This window comes from Astatotilapia calliptera, chromosome 3 (assembly GCF_900246225.1).
Source record: "Astatotilapia calliptera chromosome 3, fAstCal1.2, whole genome shotgun sequence".
Taxonomy (NCBI): Eukaryota; Metazoa; Chordata; class Actinopteri; order Cichliformes; family Cichlidae; genus Astatotilapia; species Astatotilapia calliptera.
In genome coordinates this window covers 27,040,942-27,060,828 of record NC_039304.1, presented here as the reverse complement: position 1 = coordinate 27,060,828, position 19,887 = coordinate 27,040,942, and the positions used below count along the sequence as shown (strand labels likewise).

Below are 19,887 nucleotides of genomic sequence, written 5' to 3'. Positions count from 1 at the left end.
GGATGAAGAATCTGTATTTTGTTTCTCTTGCCTTAAAACATACGCAGGAAATAAGGGGTTAGCAACTAATCAAAGAAAATAATAATACTAATATTAATAATAATACTAGCCATCAGCCTCTTGGTAGATGCACATGTAGTATAAATGTGAAAATCCTAGCAGTTGACCTCTGATTGTCGTCTCGTTCTTAAGTTACCGCAATCACAAACTTGGGTGTCCACCCGCCCACCAGCCCAGCAGGGTGCCGCCAAAACCCCGTCAGTATACAAACTGTTGCACTTCACTTTAACCTCATCGTTTCGACCTTTCCGTCGACAAATAAAACGGCACATGCTGCTCAAGCAGGAGCCATAACACACTCAGAGCAGCTATTGACCCTCAATGGTAACTTTACACACGCAGCTCTGACCTTGTTGAGATTTATGGGTTTATCGGTCGTTGAAAAGCGGCGTGGTAAATGTAGGAAACTGCTGAGAGAGGCAGGGGATGAAATGCTACGAGGCAAAGACGTCTAATTAGAACACTTCATTGTCAAGTAATTCCTGGAGTACATACTTATCAGCAGATGCTTCTGTAAACAGACACCGTTTGGATATGTGTGTATTTGTTTGCTACGATTCTGCAACCTATAGACGATCATTTTAGAAGTAAAACGGATAAACGGATCAAATACACGCACATCGTGTGCATATCGACTGATACAGAACATACAGCTTAAACGGTGTTTGAACTCGAACGCATACATACGCATGCACAAATAATAGGACAGCAGGGTCAGATTAGACTTGGAGCTTGTTGCATCAGCTTAACAAGCATCGCACACACACACACGCATGCAAACTGTGGCTGCACAACAACAGGAGGCTGGGCGGTGTGTTAAGTGTCAGAACGTGACACGTATGTGTGTCAATCCTGTGAGAGATTTATCACCGCTGCAGTGCTATCCAGGATCTAGCAGATGGCTAAACACACACACACACACACACACACACACACACACACACACACACACACACACACAGAGACGATCAGGGCGTGATCAGTGTCCTATACGATCAGTTTAAACCACGTCAGTGTCACACACGCTCCTGTCATTAGCTCTGTGCACTGACGCAGCATGTCTGTGTTTGTATGGACACATTTTATTACTGAAAAATCTATGGTTAGCTTAAAAATCCGCCTGCAGACACCAAAGGGCGACTGGCCGTTTGATCTGTGTGTGTGTGCAGTCAGAGCACACTCCTGTCTGTTTGATCATTCCTCCCTAAGCTTCCTTCCCTACGGCCAAATGAATAATCCACAAAACTCGCATCTAATGCAACTTTCATTCAGACACATCTTCAAAGAGACCTCGCTCTCTCTGCTCTTCTTCTCCTTCTCCTCTTTCTCCTCTCTGGCCCTTTTTAACACTCACCTCCCTCTCTGCACATACACATGCATAAACTGTGTTAAACACCATTAATAACCACATTCGTGTAATGCACACACTGATTAAGGAACTCTGCACTGACCTAACCTCTGAATTTAGAGTTATTTGGATTTATGTGAACAATTTATAATCACTTTACTGTCTGGAGGGACGTGCTGCTTCCTGTAGGCTCCTTCCCCCTTTTTTCTCTTTTCTTCCATCCTTCCTTATTTCCTACCTCCCTTCATTCCTTTTTGACCTTAGATCATCTTTCTTTGCTTTCTCTTTGCTTTCATTTCTTCCTCACTTCCTTCTCGCAATCCTTCTTTCCTTCCTCCTTCCATCTCTTCTCTCCTCCTTTCCTTTCTTCATGTACGGAAGAAAAAAGGGTGGTGCACAAAAGAAGCAATGAAGAAGAGGAAGCGAGGAATCAGAAAGGAGGTGGAAAAATGAGTAGTGGGACATGATGAGACAGAAAACAAATTTGAGTGAATGTGTGGAAAAGGAAACGAAGGAATTAAAGGACTGAGAAATGGTTTGTGTGGAGGAGGAAGAGGAGGAGGAAGAGGTAAAAAGAGACAGAAAGAGACGAGAGAGAGAGGGTGGAAAAGTGTGAGGAGGCGAGCAGGAGGAGGAGGAGGCGAGATAAGGGGAGGGAAGGATAAGACAGAAGACTGCTGAGCTTTTCCTTTTTATCCTCGTCTGTGCTGCTCTCTCTGACGCTGTCTGAGGCCGGCGTGCTGCAGAATGACTCGGCAGTATCAGCACAGACAGAGAGAGACGCACAGAGCTACAGACGAAAAATATATATCCAGACAAACGGGAGGAAGAGGAGAAAGAGGAAAAGGGAGGAGTAAGGTGGGGAAAGACTGAGGGGAGGAGGAAGAGAAACAAAGAAACAGGAAATTGGAACCAGAGGAGAGGAGAGGGCATTAGGGGAAGAACAGGAGTCTAGGATAGCGGGGAGACACAGTGGGGAAAGAAAACAAGGAAAACAGAAGAAAAGAAAGGGGGATGAGGGCTTCTCAGAGAGTGACGAGGAGGAGAGAACAGGAAAGGCAGGAAAAGGATAAAAGGAGAGAAAATTGAGCCAAATCAAAAGGAACAGAGAGGCCGACATGAGAGGATGGAGGAAGAAAAGATGAGACAAAAAAGGTTAAAGGCACAGGAGGATAAATAAACGTCTGAGAGAGATCAAAGATTTTAAAAAAAGAACATACACACAGAACTCCGTGTGTGTGTGTGTGTGTGTGTGTGTAGGCCTATCAATTACTGCATTAAGAGAATTGACCTTCAGAGACAGACTGAAGCTTAATGATGGAGATAAAGATCCTGACTCACACTGTGCAAACAGCAAACACACATATTAGTCATAACAGCAGCTCACATAAACACTTGTACACTCATAGAAATAGTCGGTGCTCTCTAACAACACAATTAATAATCCATAGTGCCGGGGACACACACACACACGCACACACACACACACAGGTTAAAAGCTTTGCAGAGATGCGTTTATCTCAGAGTGTTTACTCCAACACAAACATGAGGCGGACAGACACAAAGAAAGCGAAACAGCTTGTTGACACGCACCAAGCAGATGGCCTTCTACCTTTGCGAGGACTCACAGATACCTCGGTTTATCCCGACCAACCCTGAGCCGAGGATTAACTCGAGCTCCAAAAGTCGAGTCCTAACGGCTACTCTGAGGTGAGACTCAGCCACACCTTCACTCACTCACAGGACCTCAAACGCACACTCAAACACCCACAAAGACAACCAGGAGCCCACACAGGGCATAATATAAGAGCCTAGAGACCCCTCATCAATAAATCATCAGCACAGCCATTAAAATGCTGCACACACAAACACACACACACCCACGCTAGTCCTAATAGCAGTTCACATAAACACGTGTACACTCATAGAAACAGTCAGTGCTCTCTAACAGCACAATTAATAATCTATAGTGCTGCAAACACACACACAAAGAGAATAAAAACACACATCCTCACACACACACCTTCCTCCACAGTGGAGTCGAGCTGGGTGACTTTCACAGCCAGCTGGTCCACCCTCTCCTGCAGGCTGCTCATCCTCAGGTAGAAGCTGTTGGCTTCGTTAAACAGTTCCCCGAAAATGTCCTCAGCATGACGACCTGTACAGAGGGAGAGAAACACACAAACACACACACACACACACACAGTCAGATTCGCCACTTTAATATCTTTCATCCAGGGATATTTAACAGGCTACATTCACACTTCCATGTTGGCCAGCTGAACTCTGCCTCACACCGCAGGAATAAAACATGCAGCGAGAATTAAATCAGCTGGGAGAATCAGACTGTCTGGAAAAGCAGAGCAAGCTGACACAATTAAAGACGTTCAGAGTTACTTCAGGTTTCCGTCCAAAAAGGACAAAAGAAAGTGTGATAACAGAAGGTCTACATGTATACAGTGGTCCCTCGCTATAATGCGGCTCACATTTCGCGCCCTTGCTGTTTCGCAGATTTTTTGGGGGTGCAATTTTGCTTTTTTGTGTTCTGCGTCCTGATTGGCTGTAGACCACTGTCAATCAATCTCGTGCTGTGTCTCCTGTACAGTACAGAATGTGTTCAGCTGCCAACTTTACATAAATCTTTGATCGCTAGCAGTGTGACTCTGAAGTGCTGCACTGTATATTTGAAAGTTTTCTCCCCAACAAACACAACAATGTTGACGCAACCACGGGTGCCTTATTTTTCTACAGAGGTGTGAACTTTGAGATTGTTTAAACAAGAGAGAAAAGTGTGAAAATGTTCATGCCTGTCTGAGAAAAGTGTATAAAGTGTGTACTAGAGATGGCACCATACCACTTTTTTATGTCCGATACCGATATCATAAATTTGGATATCTGCCGATACCGATATGAATCCGATATAGTGTTTTTTAATCAATAAAACTGTTTTTTAATATCTTAATGCATTTTGTATAAGTTCAAACTCAAGTTAAAAAAAAACAAACACTAAAGCTATTCTGTTATACCTGTATGTAAAAAATAGCAAGAAAAAAAAATAGGGAACCACCCCTCACGCTCCACCTCATGATGCTTAATCGACATAATCAACTTTAATTTGATGCAGTGTGAAAAAAATGCACAGAAATAAATTATTACAATAATTACAATAATTAAATAGATTCAACATCTTTCTTCAACAGAATTGCAGACTGCACAGATGGTACCTTCCCAAAGGAAAAAGTAGTATAGCTTACTAGGGTATATTAGACTTAATCCGGTTGTTCAGTCTGACGTCACTAGCCGTGTCTGGGCCTAAACTCCGCTGCAGGTCCATATATCAAACGATCACTATGGCATTACTGAGAGTTGAAAAACTGTCTAAAGTCTTTCATCTTTAATAAAATGATCAGCGTTCTGCTCTACCAGGTGTAACAATTGAGTGTAACATCCAGGCATCCATGAAAACGGAATTTATGACATTTAACGGAGTTAGAAGTTAGCAGGGAGTTAGCTCGCTAGCCTCTATCTAAATACAATATAGCATGTCCTGACTGCGGGGTTTTGGAAACAAATTAAAACGTACAGCTCTGTTATCACTTCCAACATAAATGAAGACAGGAAACTAAACAGCAGTGACGTTTGTAGGGTTACTGAAGTTGGGCTAGCTGGTATATAATGATTTGCTACGTGACCGCTAGCGACACAGCTATGTTAGCATAATATAAACAAGCTAACTTTTTTTCCACTCGATAAAAGTTAACGTGAGTGTTCTGGGTGGTCAGGAACAAATGTAATCGCATGGCAGGATGCTGTAAAAGGACCAAACTTCAGCCAGGAGAACAACTGAGATAATCCATCCACAATACGAGGTTAGTCATTCATATACTGCTGCATGGGCTGGGCTGTAGTTACATCTTAAGGTTTTAAAAACTGAGCTTAAATAAATGATTAGCGGTAATAAAAGCCGAGGGAGGTCAACAGTGATCACTGACTGTTTTAGGAGCTTTTTGAGATCAAATAGAAGAAAATACATAACATTAAACATGTTAACAACACAAAAGCCATATTAAACGCAGACTACTTTAGACCCGGAAGTAGGATTCGTCGCGTCATCACTGAACAACCGGATAGTTACTATATACAGTAATGGACTTCTATACATTTTACATCAGATTAAAACTTTGGGTGTAAGATTCAGATAATTATTTATTAAAAGCTAGACATTTTAAATGAGAATAAGAAAGAAAAGTATGTCTCTGTGTCCCCTTTTCCCTGTTAATGCCCTATCGGCCCACCTGGCTAAACTTTGCTAGATCTTTGCACAGTTACCAGCCGTCAGCTACGTAGAAAAAGATCCTCGAGTAGAAAGTAATATTAAATAAATTCTAAGAACAGCTTATCAAGCTTAAATGTGCTGCTGTTGTTCAGACGCTGGTTTCCTCTTTCTGGTGCAAAGTGGGCCAAAAACAAAGAAGAGAGACGGACTCGCGACAGAAAAGCCGATCAGCTGATCATTGATCAGTTTCATGATTGAAGTAGCAGCAAGAAGAGGCAGTCGCTCCATATATCGTTTGTTAAGGTTAACGCGGGAATGCTTTACAAACATTCAGAGATGAACTTACACACTTGCTTTACTTCTCTGGGATCACTTTCTCTGAGATGAAAAGCCGGTTTGGTAGCAAGGCTCCAAATGCTCAACCAGACCGCTGACAGGTATCGCACGCCACAGCCGCTCTATCACGTGACCACACTGATCCAACGTGCTACGGTTATAAGCCGAGTTATGCAATGTCGCAAGTTTTGTGAGGTGCTTTTTTGATATTTAATGGATCGATTACATTTTTTATTTCTCTCCGATATCCGATCCAGTAATTTAGGTCAGTATCGGACCGATACCGATACGTAATATCGGATCGGTCCATCTCTAGTGTGTAGTGAGGGGTTTCATAGCCTTAAAACATCTATAATGATTGTAAAAAAATTAAGTTGGCTATTTTGCAGATTTCACATATTATTTTTAGAATGTACAGTGGGGCAAAAAAGTATTTAGTCAGCCACCGATTGTGCAAGTTCCCCCACTTAAAATGATGACAGAGGTCAGTAATTTGCACCAGAGGTACACTTCAACTGTGAGAGACAGAATATGAAAAAAAAAAATCCATGAATTCACATGGTAGGATTTGTAAAGAATTTATTCATAAATTAGGGTGGAAAATAAGTATTTGGTCACCTCAAACATGGAAAATCTCTGGCTCTCACAGACCTGTAACGTCTTCTGTAAGAAGCTTTTCTGTCCCCACTCGTTACCTGTATGAATGGCACCTGTTTGAACTCATCATCTGTATAAAAGACACCTGTCCACAGCCTCAAACAGTCAGACTCCAAACTCCGCCATGGCCAAGACCAAAGAGCTTTCGAAGGACACCAGGAAAAGTATTGTAGACGTGTACCAGACTGGGAAGAGTGAATCTACAATGGGCAAGCAGCTTGGTGTGAAAAAATCAACTGTGGGAGCAATCATCAGAAAATGGAAGACATACAAGACCACTGATAATCTCCCTCGATCTGGGGCTCCACGCAAGATCTCATCCCGTGGGGTCAAAATGATCATGAGAACGGTGAGCAAAGATCCCAGAACCACACGGGGGGACCTGGTGAATGACCTGCAGAGAGCTGGGACCAAAGTAACAAAGGTCACCATCAGTAACACACTACAACGGCAGGGAATCAAATCCCACAGTGCCAGACGTGTTCCGCTGCTGAAGCCAGTGCATGTCCAGGCCCGTCTGAAGTTTGCCAGAGAGCACATGGATGATACAGCAGAGGATTGGGAGAATGTCATGTGGTCAGATGAAACCAAAGTAGAACTTTTTGGTATAAACTCAACTCGTCGTGTTTGGAGGACGAAGAATACTGAGTTGCATCCCAAGAACACCATACCTACTGTGAAGCATGGGGGTGGAAACATCATGCTATGGGGCTGTTTTTCTGTCAAGGGGACAGGACGACTGATCCGTGTTAAGGACAGAATGAATGGGGCCATGTATCGTGAGATTTTGAGCCAAAACCTCCTTCCATCAGTGAGAACTTTGAAGATGAAACGAGGCTGGGTCTTCCAACATGACAATGACCCAAAACACACCGCCCGGGCAACAAAGGAGTGGCTCCGTAAGAAGCATTTGAAAGTCCTGGAGTGGCCTAGCCAGTCTCCAGACCTCAACCCCATAGAAAATCTGTGGCGGGAGTTGAAAGTCCGTGTTGCTCGGCGACAGCCCCAAAGCATCACTGCTCTCGAGAAGATCTGCATGGAGGAATGGGCCAAAATACCAGCTACTGTGTGTGCAAACCTGGTAAAGACCTATAGTAAACGTTTGGCCTCTGTTATTGCCAACAAAGGTTATGTTACAAAGTATTGAGTTGTATTTTTGTTATTGACCAAATACTTATTTTCCACCCTGATTTATGAATAAATTCTTTACAAATCCTACCATGTGGATTCATTGATTTTTTTTCCACATTCTGTCTCTCACAGTTGAAGTGTACCTCTGGTGCAAATTACTGACCTCTGTCATCATTTTAGGTGGGGGAACTTGCACAATCGATGGCTGACTAAATACTTTTTTGCCCCACTGTAACTCCAGCGATAAATGAGGGACAACTGTACATACAGTTTACAGTGTGCACGGACTCACCTGCGATCAGATATTCTCCACTTTGCTTTATTCTAACCAATTGATTTCTCTGCCTTACTGTAACACTGTAAGGTAGCTCTGTATGTATGAGTTGATTGGATTTCTACTTGGAGGAAGTGTTCAGAGAGCAGTGTGTTGTCCAAATGAGGCTCTATTATAGCATGCTAGCTGTAGCCAGCTGTCTGTCCTTTCCTGTGTAAAGATGAACTGCAAAAAATAAATAAATAATGAGATGATCCTAGTCTTCATTCAGTCCTGTTTGTTTGTTAAGCCACTTATCACTGGCCTATGAATCATTCAAGTGCAAAAAGGCATCTAACTCAACACAACTCAACCAGTGTTGTGTCTACACATACCAGACAACTTAGCAAAAGGATCATTTTAAATTGTATCTCTGGGCACTTTGTTACTCGCAGCCCGTCCCAAAAACCTCATTTGTTCCCATTTCTTTAGCTGAATCTATGAAAAATGTGAAAGACAAGACAAGGTGGTTCCCAAAGAGCTTTATAGGTGAAAACTTGGCAAACCTCAGCTTGCTGTGCAGGGTGTTTTCATGGAAACTGGACAAAAGAAGGACATGGACAGTATGTGAAAGTCATGTCCTTAAGATAGAGAAAAAAATCCAGCAGAAGCCTGACACGGGCCTGAGAGACACATCTGGACCTTCACCTGATCCATCTACTGTTCTCTGAAGCCTCGTCAGAATTGTCTAAGTTGAAGGGTGGCTGTGAAGAAGGCGTTCATGAAATGTACGAGAAGAGAAATTCAGAGATGGAGGTTGCTCCCCTCCCTCCTCCCGGCGTCTGCCTCAGCAGGACCAGCCGCCTCCTGCTGTGCACCTGTCGGACTGAATATTTAAACAGGGCCTCTCTGTCTGAGAGCGTTTGCACGCCTGTGACGACAGTGGCACAAATATTTAAATGCATTTACCGAGATGCAGAACAGCAGCCTTCCTCAATAACACTGTCACCTTCAAATTGAATCACATGCACACTCATTTCAGCGTCTCGCCACCTCGTTCGCTCTCTTCTCTCGTCCTGCGTCTCCATCTCTCGGCCCACGTCATCACAGATGGAGCAGAGGCAGAGCGCTCGCTCATTTGCAGTGAGCTGTCGCTGAATATAATCTATCCTCTAACTGTTAATCGAATTTAAATAGCCTTTTCCCCCCCTCACACTCAATTCATTTCCATTGAAGTATGCCTCGTCTGCTACAGAGCACATCAGCTATGAATGACTTCATTGCTTTCAAATGAAGAATGTGTTTAGCTGTTCAGGGTGAGAAATTCCAATAAAGAGAATACAGAGGAGAGGACGCTAAACTGCGGGATACGATGCTTCAGAAGGATTTCTGAAAACATGCTCACCTGCACGTTATTAGACCTGATAAAAAATACAAAAATCACCTTGGATTCACCTTACTTTCACATCAATCCATCAATCACTATGGCAACTGTGCTCATCAGCAAACAACTGCTGACGCAAGAACTAATCAGCATATGCACGCACGGCCTTATTCACACTCAACACATCTCAAGTGGTCTGCATTAAGGAGCATGGCTCTGAATTCATTTTAGGTGTGATTGCATGTAAATGCCTAGACATGCTGGGCTCTGATTGCTCACGAGTGTTAGAGACAGACATGTGACTTGTCTGTCCCGTTTGTAGCAACTGAAAATAAAATAAATTCATAATTATAATAAAGGTCAATCAAATGGACCAATATGGCAAGGCCATGATGATCCACTTGGTAAAATAAATCCGCTTGCCATCTTTCTTGGCCTTAAGGCAACAATTTTGATGGCTAAAGATCCAAATGGGACACAAAAAAAAAAGGAAAAAAAAAGAGACAGACATGTGACCTACTGCGATGGAGGGTAAACAACACAGGTCCTCTTCACTACAGTCACGAAAAAAACTCGTGAACTTTTTGTTAAAGGTGGTTAAGAGGTCCTGAATCGTGGGGTGCGCTTCATTTTTCACGGGCCCGTGAAAAACAATTTTTAAAATTATAATGTGTAACGTCTCACCACTAGATTTCAGTAAGTAAGTGAATAATCGTAGCTTTGGTGGCTTCTGTACAAACAACTGCGGTTGCCGTTCATCTAGAGCTGGGCGATATGAGATTTTTTCATATCACGATATGTTTTTTTCATTTCAGGCGATAACGATATCTATCACGATATAAGCCAAATAACTATATTTGTAAGATTTAAATGTGCCGTTGCTCACAAGTAAAATGTGAAATAATCAGCAGCTTGTTTTTATTTAAATATTTATTTCCCATAATAAGTTCAACAGGGTAGATGTACTTAAGGAACATGAGACTTTTTCAGATAAATAAAGGCAAATATTGCAAACTACACAAAAGGCAGCCGCTAAAGCGTTTAAGTTTCAAAATAGAACAAACAAAACAGACTAAATTGTCAATTCCACTTAGAAACAAAGTATTAATTCTAAAAATAAATCTTAGTTTGTTTTACAGAAGAACAGACAAAACTGACTAACTTTTGTCAATATCAAATAAACTGAGAACTAAAAGGAAATTCTCAATCTCTCCTTGTTGTATAGCTTAGCTTTTCAAACAGTTTTAACAGTTACTTTAGTCTGACAAAAGCCGAATGACGAATTAGCGCTTCCAGTCAGAGACTGAGGCTACGTCCACACGTACACGGGTATTTTTGAAAACGGAGATTTTCCGTGTTCGTTTTAAAAAATAATCCCGTCCACACATAAAGGCAGAAATGAAGGAAAACGCTGCTATGAACATGCCAAAGCAGCAGGTGGCGCTAGATTCCTAACCGTGCAGAAATGTTGGCCAATCAGAAGTCTAGAAGCCTCGGTGGGAAAAAGTAAACAAAGCTGGGGCATAGAAGCAGAACCGAGTCGTATGTGTGGAGGGACAGTAACTGTGTGTATATGTAAGCATTTAAACACTGCAGAGAGTAGAATTAACAGTAACAGTATTGTAGAAATTCATTTCACCGAAACAATAACGTGGCGCACAGTGTGACGCATGCACCAGTTCATTGTATTTCCAGACTTGCTTTCGGCACAATTTACAGTGCACGCTACTCTGTTTTTTGTCAGACTTGAAATAGCCGAAATACCTTCACACTACGGAACTTCTTTGGCTCTTCCGTTTGACAATCTCTCCGGCATTGGAACCATCATCTGTTTTCTCTTCGGTCACGCTCGGTTGATTTTTCTAGTCGGCACACTCATTTCCTCCATTACGCGCTGGCTCCATTACCCGCTGGCTGCTTCCCAAACAAACACACGTGCAGCTTGGCACTTGTGCTGTACGTAACAAGTCACGCGACGTGACGCTGCGGCTGTGATTGGTTCGGCTCTGCGCTACTTAATTTGGATTGGCTGAACTTTTTTTTTTTTTTTTTTTGAGGACAAGAGCGGCGAGGTCTATCGCGATAGCTTAATTTCTCTATCGAGTAAAAGTTATATCGCGATACATATCGTTATCGTTCTATCGCCCAGCTCTACGTTCATCTGTAGTGAGTGTAGGCTTCCAGTTCACTGTTTAGCTCAGCTGTCGATATGTGCAAAACTTTGTGAAATGAGCTGATGAGTCAGTGTGGTGAGTTGCTGAGGATATACTGAACTTCTCTGTTGGTCAGAGCTTCTATTTTTGCTGCTGTTAGCCGCTGTTAGCTGCTGTTAGCCGCTGTTAGCCGGTTAGCCAGCAGCTAAACTTTCTTTGAAGTGAATTTAATTTTGCTTAACTTTGACACTTATGAAATGAAAATGTAATCAAACTGTTTATCAGAGGAAAAGTATGAATTTTAGGATACTCAAACTTAGCATAGCATTAGCTGGTAGCTGCTGTTGTTTAGCTTTGTTGTAGTCAACTGTTTGGAGAGTGGAAGGATGATATGTCTAACCTGCTAACAATAAGTAATTGTTTCAATATTGGGAATAAATAAGCATGTTTATGCATATTTTTTGTGTTACAGCTATGACTTCAATTCAAGAGCTAAGGCTTGGAGTGAGGAGCAAGATGAAGTTTTATCCAGATTCCAACGGTGATGTATATTTCCTTTATGTTTTCTTCTGCTTCTTTGTTTAAGCGGACCCCTTCATATAATAAAACATAGGTATGACCTTCATATGTTGAAGGTGCAGACATGGTGCCTCCACAGTACAGTTCTCTTCTCCTCCGCCTACATCTGTACTACATACTACATCTGTAGCCGTTCTCTAGCCACTTACACACAATGCGTTTATGTGCAGCGGTTGATTTCCATCTTAACCACTGTATTCAAGAGATTTATGAGTACAACATTTTTTTTCTGTTAAATAACCTCAACAAAATGACTGACTGCAACTTTGAGTATTGAGTATCTTCAGTAGGGCTGATTCAGTGAATGCTGGATAAACCAAGGCTACAGAACAGGGTTTACTGACCAACCCCAAAAAACTGCCTGGCTTGTGTCAGCAGTGCATTTTTCTTTAAAAGAGGAAATAATGTTACAAAATAGTTTTTTTAAATAAAAAGCTCCTCCCCCCTCCAAAAAAAAGAGCCCCAAACCGTGCATCATATCAGATCATGCTAAAGACTCATGCTAGCATGTTAATGCTAAAATGTCGGAATGAAAACTACATGAATGTTACAGGATGTTCTTGTGCTGAACTACAGTATACTTACTTAGACTGCCCAGCTGCTTGATGATGGCTGCCAGTGTAGTGTTGGTGACGCACTCCAGCTCACTAGTCACCCCATCTGGCAGCGCTCCACGGCACAAGTGCCGGGGCTCAATGTTCCTCTTCACCAACGGCATGCTGGTCTATACCTGAAGAAGACATTGAGACAAGGAGAGAGAGAGAGAGAGAGAGAGAGAGAGGTAAATTGTTATGCGATTTTCACTTGAAACATTGATTCGATTTCTACTAATGTTTAAATACATGACATCCTCGAAATGAGTTTACATCTCCAAAGCCGCCGGCTAACAGCTCACCTGTAGTCTGCAGAATATCTTCTAACATCAGCCAATATGCTGTTGCTCTTTATTTAAATCCCCCTTTGGGAAACACAGCTAACATCACAGCCACATCCTGGCAGACAAGGAAGAAAGAAGGAAAGCTAAGGAAAAAAAATGGGTTGATGTTCAGCTGTGATTGCTGATGGAAACGGAGGTGTCATGTCTGCCGCGGGGCACAGTCACTCATCACGCTGCTTAATGTCAGTGCTGCTGGAATGAGCCAAGAGCCCAATGAGCCAGAAAGAAGTTTTTAAATGGTGCTAACGAGCAGCAACCGTGGTCAGAGAAGCCACGAGAGAAAGACGGAGTGACAGAAGGAGAGACGAGCTGAATATGAAAGAGGAGAGAACAGACAGGATGTCAGGGCACGTCACGAAGAAGAGCTACATATACTGCAGATCCTGTCCTGTATGATGAAGAAAGCCAGATGTCTTTGTGCCGAGTGAAATGGGAAAAACCCAGATATATGGGAGTCAATGTAATTTAAAAAATGTGTAAGTCTATTACAGTTAGTAACAGAAAGTAACAATAACAGAAAGTAACGCTATATCATAGAGCTGGGCGATATGAGATTTTTTCATATCACGATATGTTTTTTTCATTTCAGGCGATAACGATATCTATCACGATATAAGCCAAATAACTATATTTGTAAGATTTAAATGTGCCGTTGCTCACAAGTAAAATGTGAAATAATCAGCAGCTTGTTTTTATTTAAATATTTATTTCCCATAATAAGTTCAACAGGGTACATGTACTTAAGGAACATGAGACTTTTTCAGATAAATAAAGGCAAATATTACAAACTACACAAAAGGCAGCCGCTAAAGCGTTTAAGTTTCAAAATAGAACAAACGAAACAGACTAAATTGTCAATTCCACTTAGAAACAAAATATTAATTCTAAAAATAAATCTTAGTTTGTTTTACAGAAGAACAGACAAAACTGACTAACTTTTGTCAATATCAAATAAACTGAGAACTAAAAGGAAATTCTCAATCTCTCCTTGTTGTATAGCTTAGCTTTTCAAACAGTTTTAACAGTTACTTTAGTCTGACAAAAGCCGAATGACGAATTAGCGCTTCCAGTCAGAGACTGAGGCTACGTCCACACGTACACGGGTATTTTTGAAAACGGAGATTTTCCGTTTTCGTTTTAAAAAATAATCCCGTCCACACATAAAGGCAGAAATGAAGGAAAACGCTGCTATGAACATGCCAAAGCAGCAGGTGGCGCTAGATTCCTAACCGTGCAGAAATGTTGGCCAATCAGAAGTCTAGAAGCCCCGGTGGGAAAAAGTAAACAAAGCTGTGGCATAGAAGCAGAACCGAGTCGTATGTGTGGACGGACAGTAACTGTGTGTATATGTAAGCATTTAAACACTGCAGAGAGGAGAATTAACAGTAACAGTATTGTAGAAATTCATTTCACCGAAACAATAACGTGGCGCAGTGTGACGCATGCACCAGTTTATTGTATTTCCAGACTTGCTTTCGGCACAATTTACAGTGCACGCTACTCTGTTTTTTGTCAGACTTGAAATAGCCGAAATACCTTCACACTACGGAGCTTCTATGGCTCTTCCGTTCGACAATCTCTCCAGCATTGGAACCATCATCTGTTTTCTCTTCGGTCACGCTCGGTTGATTTTTCTAGTCGGCACACTCATTTCCTCCATTACCCGGGCGGTACGGTGGCTGGCTGCTTCCCAAACAAATACACATGTGCGGCTTGGCACTTGTGCTATACGTAACAAGTCACGTGACGTGACGCTGCGGCTGTGATTGGTTCGGCTCTGCGCTACTTAATTTGGATTGGCTGACCTTTTTTTTTTTTTAAGAGGACAAGAGCGGCGAGGTCTATCGCGATAGATTAATTTCTCTATCGAGTAAAAGTTATATCGCGATACATATCGTTATCGTTCTATCGCCCAGCTCTACTATATCATCATATGAAAAGTTCTGTTTTTGCTTCACTATTGCACATAGTTGTGATATAGGACTTAATGAAGAACTAAGTTATCACACAGTATGAACAACCTTAAAGCCTCTTAAGAATAAATTAGTGCCAAAAAGACATGAGAGACGACTGACTGGGGAACAAGAGAATAAACACGAGGGCAGAACTAGAACTACGTCCACACGTACACAGGTGTTTTCAAAGACTCCATTTTTGCGTTTAAGTGTGGTCGAGGAAAACTGAGATTTAGTCTCGCAACGTCACAGGTGTGCGCCGTTCTTGACGTCACGCTGTCCGCCACGTTATTGTTTACATAAATTACTGCAGTGGCAGATAGAGATAAGATACTTTTCCACGCTTACATACACATGCGCAGTTACTGTCCTTCTATTTAGAAAGACAGAGGCATCAGAGTGAACTACGGACGTGGCTTCTACATTAAATGCTGACGTCGGTCTTGAATAAATTTACTTTCTTAAATTAAATGTATGTATTTTGTATGCATTTTGTTCATTCCTAAGTTGTGAGTCTACACCAGCGGTCCCCAACCCCCGGGTCTCGGACCGGTCCCTGAGTCGTTTGGTACCGGGCCGCAAGAGTTGAGGCTCAGGTGTGAAATGTATGGTTTTCAGGGTTTTTATTGGTTTTCAGCGTTATTTTGTTATCGTTTTGATTGTTAACTCGGTTTTCCTGGGTCTTTTCACGTGTGTTATGAATAAATCTTCTTTTTTTCTGTACCGGTACTAGTTTTATTTTGTTGTATTTATCCGCGACACCTCACAGGCCGGTCCGTGAAAATATTGTCGGGCATAAACCGGTCCGTGGCGCAAAAAAGGTTGGGGACCGCTGGTCTACACCAACCAAAATAATGCCTTTAGTTAATAACATCTGAAATGATGAAGGCACTTGAAAAGTAACACAAAATTATCTGCCTTTCCAGAAAAACAAAAACGTAAAGTTTTTGTGAGTGTACAAAACCCTGTGTACTCTTTCCCAGGCTTCTAGACTTCTGATTGGCCAACATTTCGTTTTTAGCGTTTACATGTGGACTGAGATATTTGTTCAAAACTGCACGTTTGGACGGGCTTTTCCAGTTTTCAAAAATACCTGCGTACATGTGGACGTAGCCTAAAACTGAGACCTAGAAATCACAAACCCAGAGGAACTGGAGAGCTACAATTACAAAACAGCAACCAAAACACCAGCAGTCATAAAGCAAGATGAAAGCAACGATTCATAATAATAATAATACAAAAATCAAAGCACTGGGCCACCAACCCAGGACCGTGACTCCAATATCTGTTGTTCAACTGTGTTTTTTGATATAACTGTTCAGCTCTTGCACACCTGTAGACTGTACTGATAATCTGTAAACAGATTATGCAACTTTGGAAAAGAATAGCGGATATTTAACATGAAAATGGGACGTGTCAGTCGTTTACTTGAACATAAAAACAGACTGACAATCCAGAACAACCAACCGCACAAACACACAGAATGATTATTATGATCAGTCAAACAAAACAAACCAACCAAGTGACCAGCCAACAAACAAGAAGAAAGAATAATCAACCAGACAACCAATCAAATAACCAAAAAACAAACTAACCAAAGAGACCAACCAGACCAATCAACCAACTGCCCAGTCATTCAAACAAGAAGACAGATTAATCAACCAGACAACCAACCAGAAAAGAGCCAACTGGCCCAACGAACCATAACAGTCTTAAAATGAAATATAAAAAGGGAGTTAGGAGATTTGAACTTCCTTCTCAAAGATTATCACATTATTGACCAAATGGGATCCAACATGCTTTAACAGCACAGTCTCATTTGGCCCAACTCTTCCAAAGAGGCTGTCATGAGAGCGGTGAAGAAAGACAGAAAGAAAAGTTGCAAAATAAGTGTGACAGAGCTCCCGACAGAGTCAAACACGTGAGAGGAAGCTGCTTGGCTTTTCTCCATTTGCAGTGAACTCTCAATGTGGGACACGCTTGTTATTTTTGGGCCAGGGTTTTGTGCAAGTCTGTGTGTATTCATATGTGCGTATATGGCATCTGTGTATGGTGTGTATTTTCCCAAAGTGTGCACACTGGAGTGTGTGTCCGTACAGTATGTAGATGTGGGAGGAGTGTGTTTTCCCAGGTCAGCGCTCTGCTGTTATCGCGCTGCCTCCCACAGTTCTAATATATTCAACGACACAATCAACAGTACTAAGGCGAGACAATGGAGGTAAACAAAAACACTGGCAGAAAGGGTGAATCTGTGAGTCTGTGATGCAAACTTTATCTTGATGACGGCGTACGTGATAATCCCACTTTGGTGCCTCAACCCTGAAATCGATTTCTACACTTGTAAGACACTAAACGTGTATTTGTTCACATGCTCCTTAATTTGTTTGTCCTGCCTGAAACTCACATGCCAACTTTAATAAAAACTGACTGGTTTGTCCTCTTTATGTCTCTCACACACTCTTCCGCCCTTCCTCCTTCTAATAGCTTCTGACATTCAATTACACAAACCACCTCAGATTGTGCCGCCGGCTCGTCGTGAGAGTGCGAGCGAGCGTCCCTACCAGTGTGTGGGTGAGCCAGTATCGACCTCCCCCTCCTCCTTCTCCAGCTGTTGTAAATAATCTAACACTCTGGGTATTTAATAATACATATGCACTCCTCCTCATCCTCCTTTGCTGCCTCGGTAGCTGCTCTTCATCTCAGATTTGTCTCATCTGTCGGAGTCCTCCCTCCTCGACTTTTCCCCGCATTCCTGCCTGTTTTCTCGCTCTCCATCTCTTCTCCATCTCATTAATAAACCAGTAATGGTGAATATCTCTTCCTCTGACTCCCCAGTGTCCAACACCGAGTGAGTTTCCCCCAATCTCTGCGTGTGCTTTTAAACTGGTAAGTGTGTGTTCGGTGCAGGATAAGACTGCAGTGAGGCTGAGTGTGCACGCGTGAGTGTGTGTGTGAGTGTGTGTGCAACATTTGAAGGTCTGCTAGCTTCAGATGTTGACACAAGTTGACATACATGAAATATGTGGCTCCTGTGTGTGTCTGATACACAGTCGCAGACACACACTGACTGTATTTGACCCAAAGGCCTCAACCCACAAGTGACTTCAGGTCAGCTGTGGGGATAAATACCATCAGTGTGGCGTGTTACACCATCAACAGGGAGAATAAACAAAAGATTTCTTTACTGTACATGTATGAGTGAATATGTATCTATCTATATGTATCTATCAGTCTTGCTCTTTCTGTTGAGGTTTGGCAGACATGTGACTAACCACGTCAGGCTGATTTGCTGTTTTGGACTTATTGTGTAGGGTCATTAAATAAAGCTGTTATCAGTATATCTCTGACTTGCTCACTGTTTATAGGTCAACAGGTTCACGTCTTTTAAATGCTCCTACGGTCCGCACGCTGAGGCTCCGTTTAGTTACTGCGCTCCTGTTCTTTGGAAAAAGCTGCCTGCTGACCTGAAATCAGTTCCATTTGTGCTAACATTCAACGACAGACTCAAAAACTTTGTTGTTCACACACACCTACAATCATCAGTGTTTGTGTGGTGTTTTATTAAGTAAATACGTTTTATTTTGCTGTGTTAACTTCCTTTGAAGACATGTGTTACATAAATAAAATTCCCATTGCCATCTGGGAACTACTGCTCATAAGGGAAAAATCCTTATTCCCTGAGTAGTAACAAGTGGTCGCTGCAGGCTGAAACCAGGTGAAGGGAAAACGACTGCCAAAGGACTACAGTCTGGTCGGTAACCCCTGACAACCACCTGTCACTAGGGAAAATGTGTATTCCCCAACTGATTGTGCAAACCTGCTTTGGTTGCGAGCATATTGCTGTGGTAGTCTAAATGTGACGCACTTGTCTACAAACACTGTGCAGCTTCTCTCTGAGCTGCAGTGAAACTGAAAAACGCAAAACAAACCAGAAACAGAAGGTTCACCTGCAAAGCTGTGCAGCAGCCAACATGTTTCTGCATGCAGCTCTTACATTGAAGGTGACACTTCTCCGTTTCAGGTTTTCAACTTTTGCTAGTGGTCAGCTAGTAGTTAGTCAGCATTTGCAACCAACCACAACCGCTGCCAACTAGTTGGGAAATACAGATGCTTCCCTAGAAACAAACAGTTGAATAATATAACTGTCCTTTACTCTGCTGTAACTGTTGCTAAAGTAAAGACAGTTTAGCGGTTCGGGATGGGGCAACTATCCAGAAGTTCAGGAGATGAGCGATGAGAAAGCCTGTGCTTTCAAAGATCAAAGATAATTAGCTTATATCAAATGACAAAACTGTTCCATCTGTAGGTCAACATTATTGGGCAGTAACGACAAGGCAGCAGTATCCTGAAATTATTACATGACTTCAACCCATTTTCTGAAAAGTTTAGATGACCCATCATCAATAACATGGGCTGCTTTAAAGGGGCTGATGGGATTTGTCTTTGTGTAATGAAAAGGTCACACTAGTTTACCAGCAACCACACTGACCCAAAAACCAAAACGACACAATAGAAACAACCGCGGCACAGAAGACCTCTGCCAGGGCGTTTCAGTCCTACGAAGATGCGTTCAGGCACGACTGCGAGTTTGGATTCAATGACTTTAAACATCTCAAGAGTTTCTGGGACTGTAGGGCACAGAGGGAAAGAGAAAATTAGCATGACAAGAAGAAGGAGGAAGAAGAAGAAGAGGAAGAGGAGGAAAAAAGTATGTCGGTGAGCCATGGGAGTGTTGCCACGGCAACGTGGCGAGGACTCCGCTCTGCTGTTGAAAAGTGGAACTTGGCACGACTCCCAAAATAGTAGGAAAGAGAAAGA

The 19,887-nt window shown here is 42.2% G+C and overlaps 1 protein-coding gene across 2 annotated transcripts in view; it reads right to left on the bottom strand.

The window, feature by feature from the left end:
* The window catches only part of LOC113019097 (wiskott-Aldrich syndrome protein family member 3), a 57,631-nt gene that overhangs the window by 15,710 nt on the left and 22,034 nt on the right, over positions 1 to 19,887 (bottom strand). For both annotated transcript variants that reach the window (XM_026162613.1, XM_026162614.1), the window contains exons 2-3: positions 12,763 to 12,907; positions 3,432 to 3,566 (exon numbers count right to left, since the gene is read on the bottom strand). In XM_026162613.1, coding sequence (XP_026018398.1) covers positions 3,432 to 3,566; positions 12,763 to 12,895 — 268 coding nt within the window. In that variant the 5' untranslated portion in view covers positions 12,896 to 12,907. The remainder of the gene's footprint in view (positions 1 to 3,431; positions 3,567 to 12,762; positions 12,908 to 19,887) is intronic.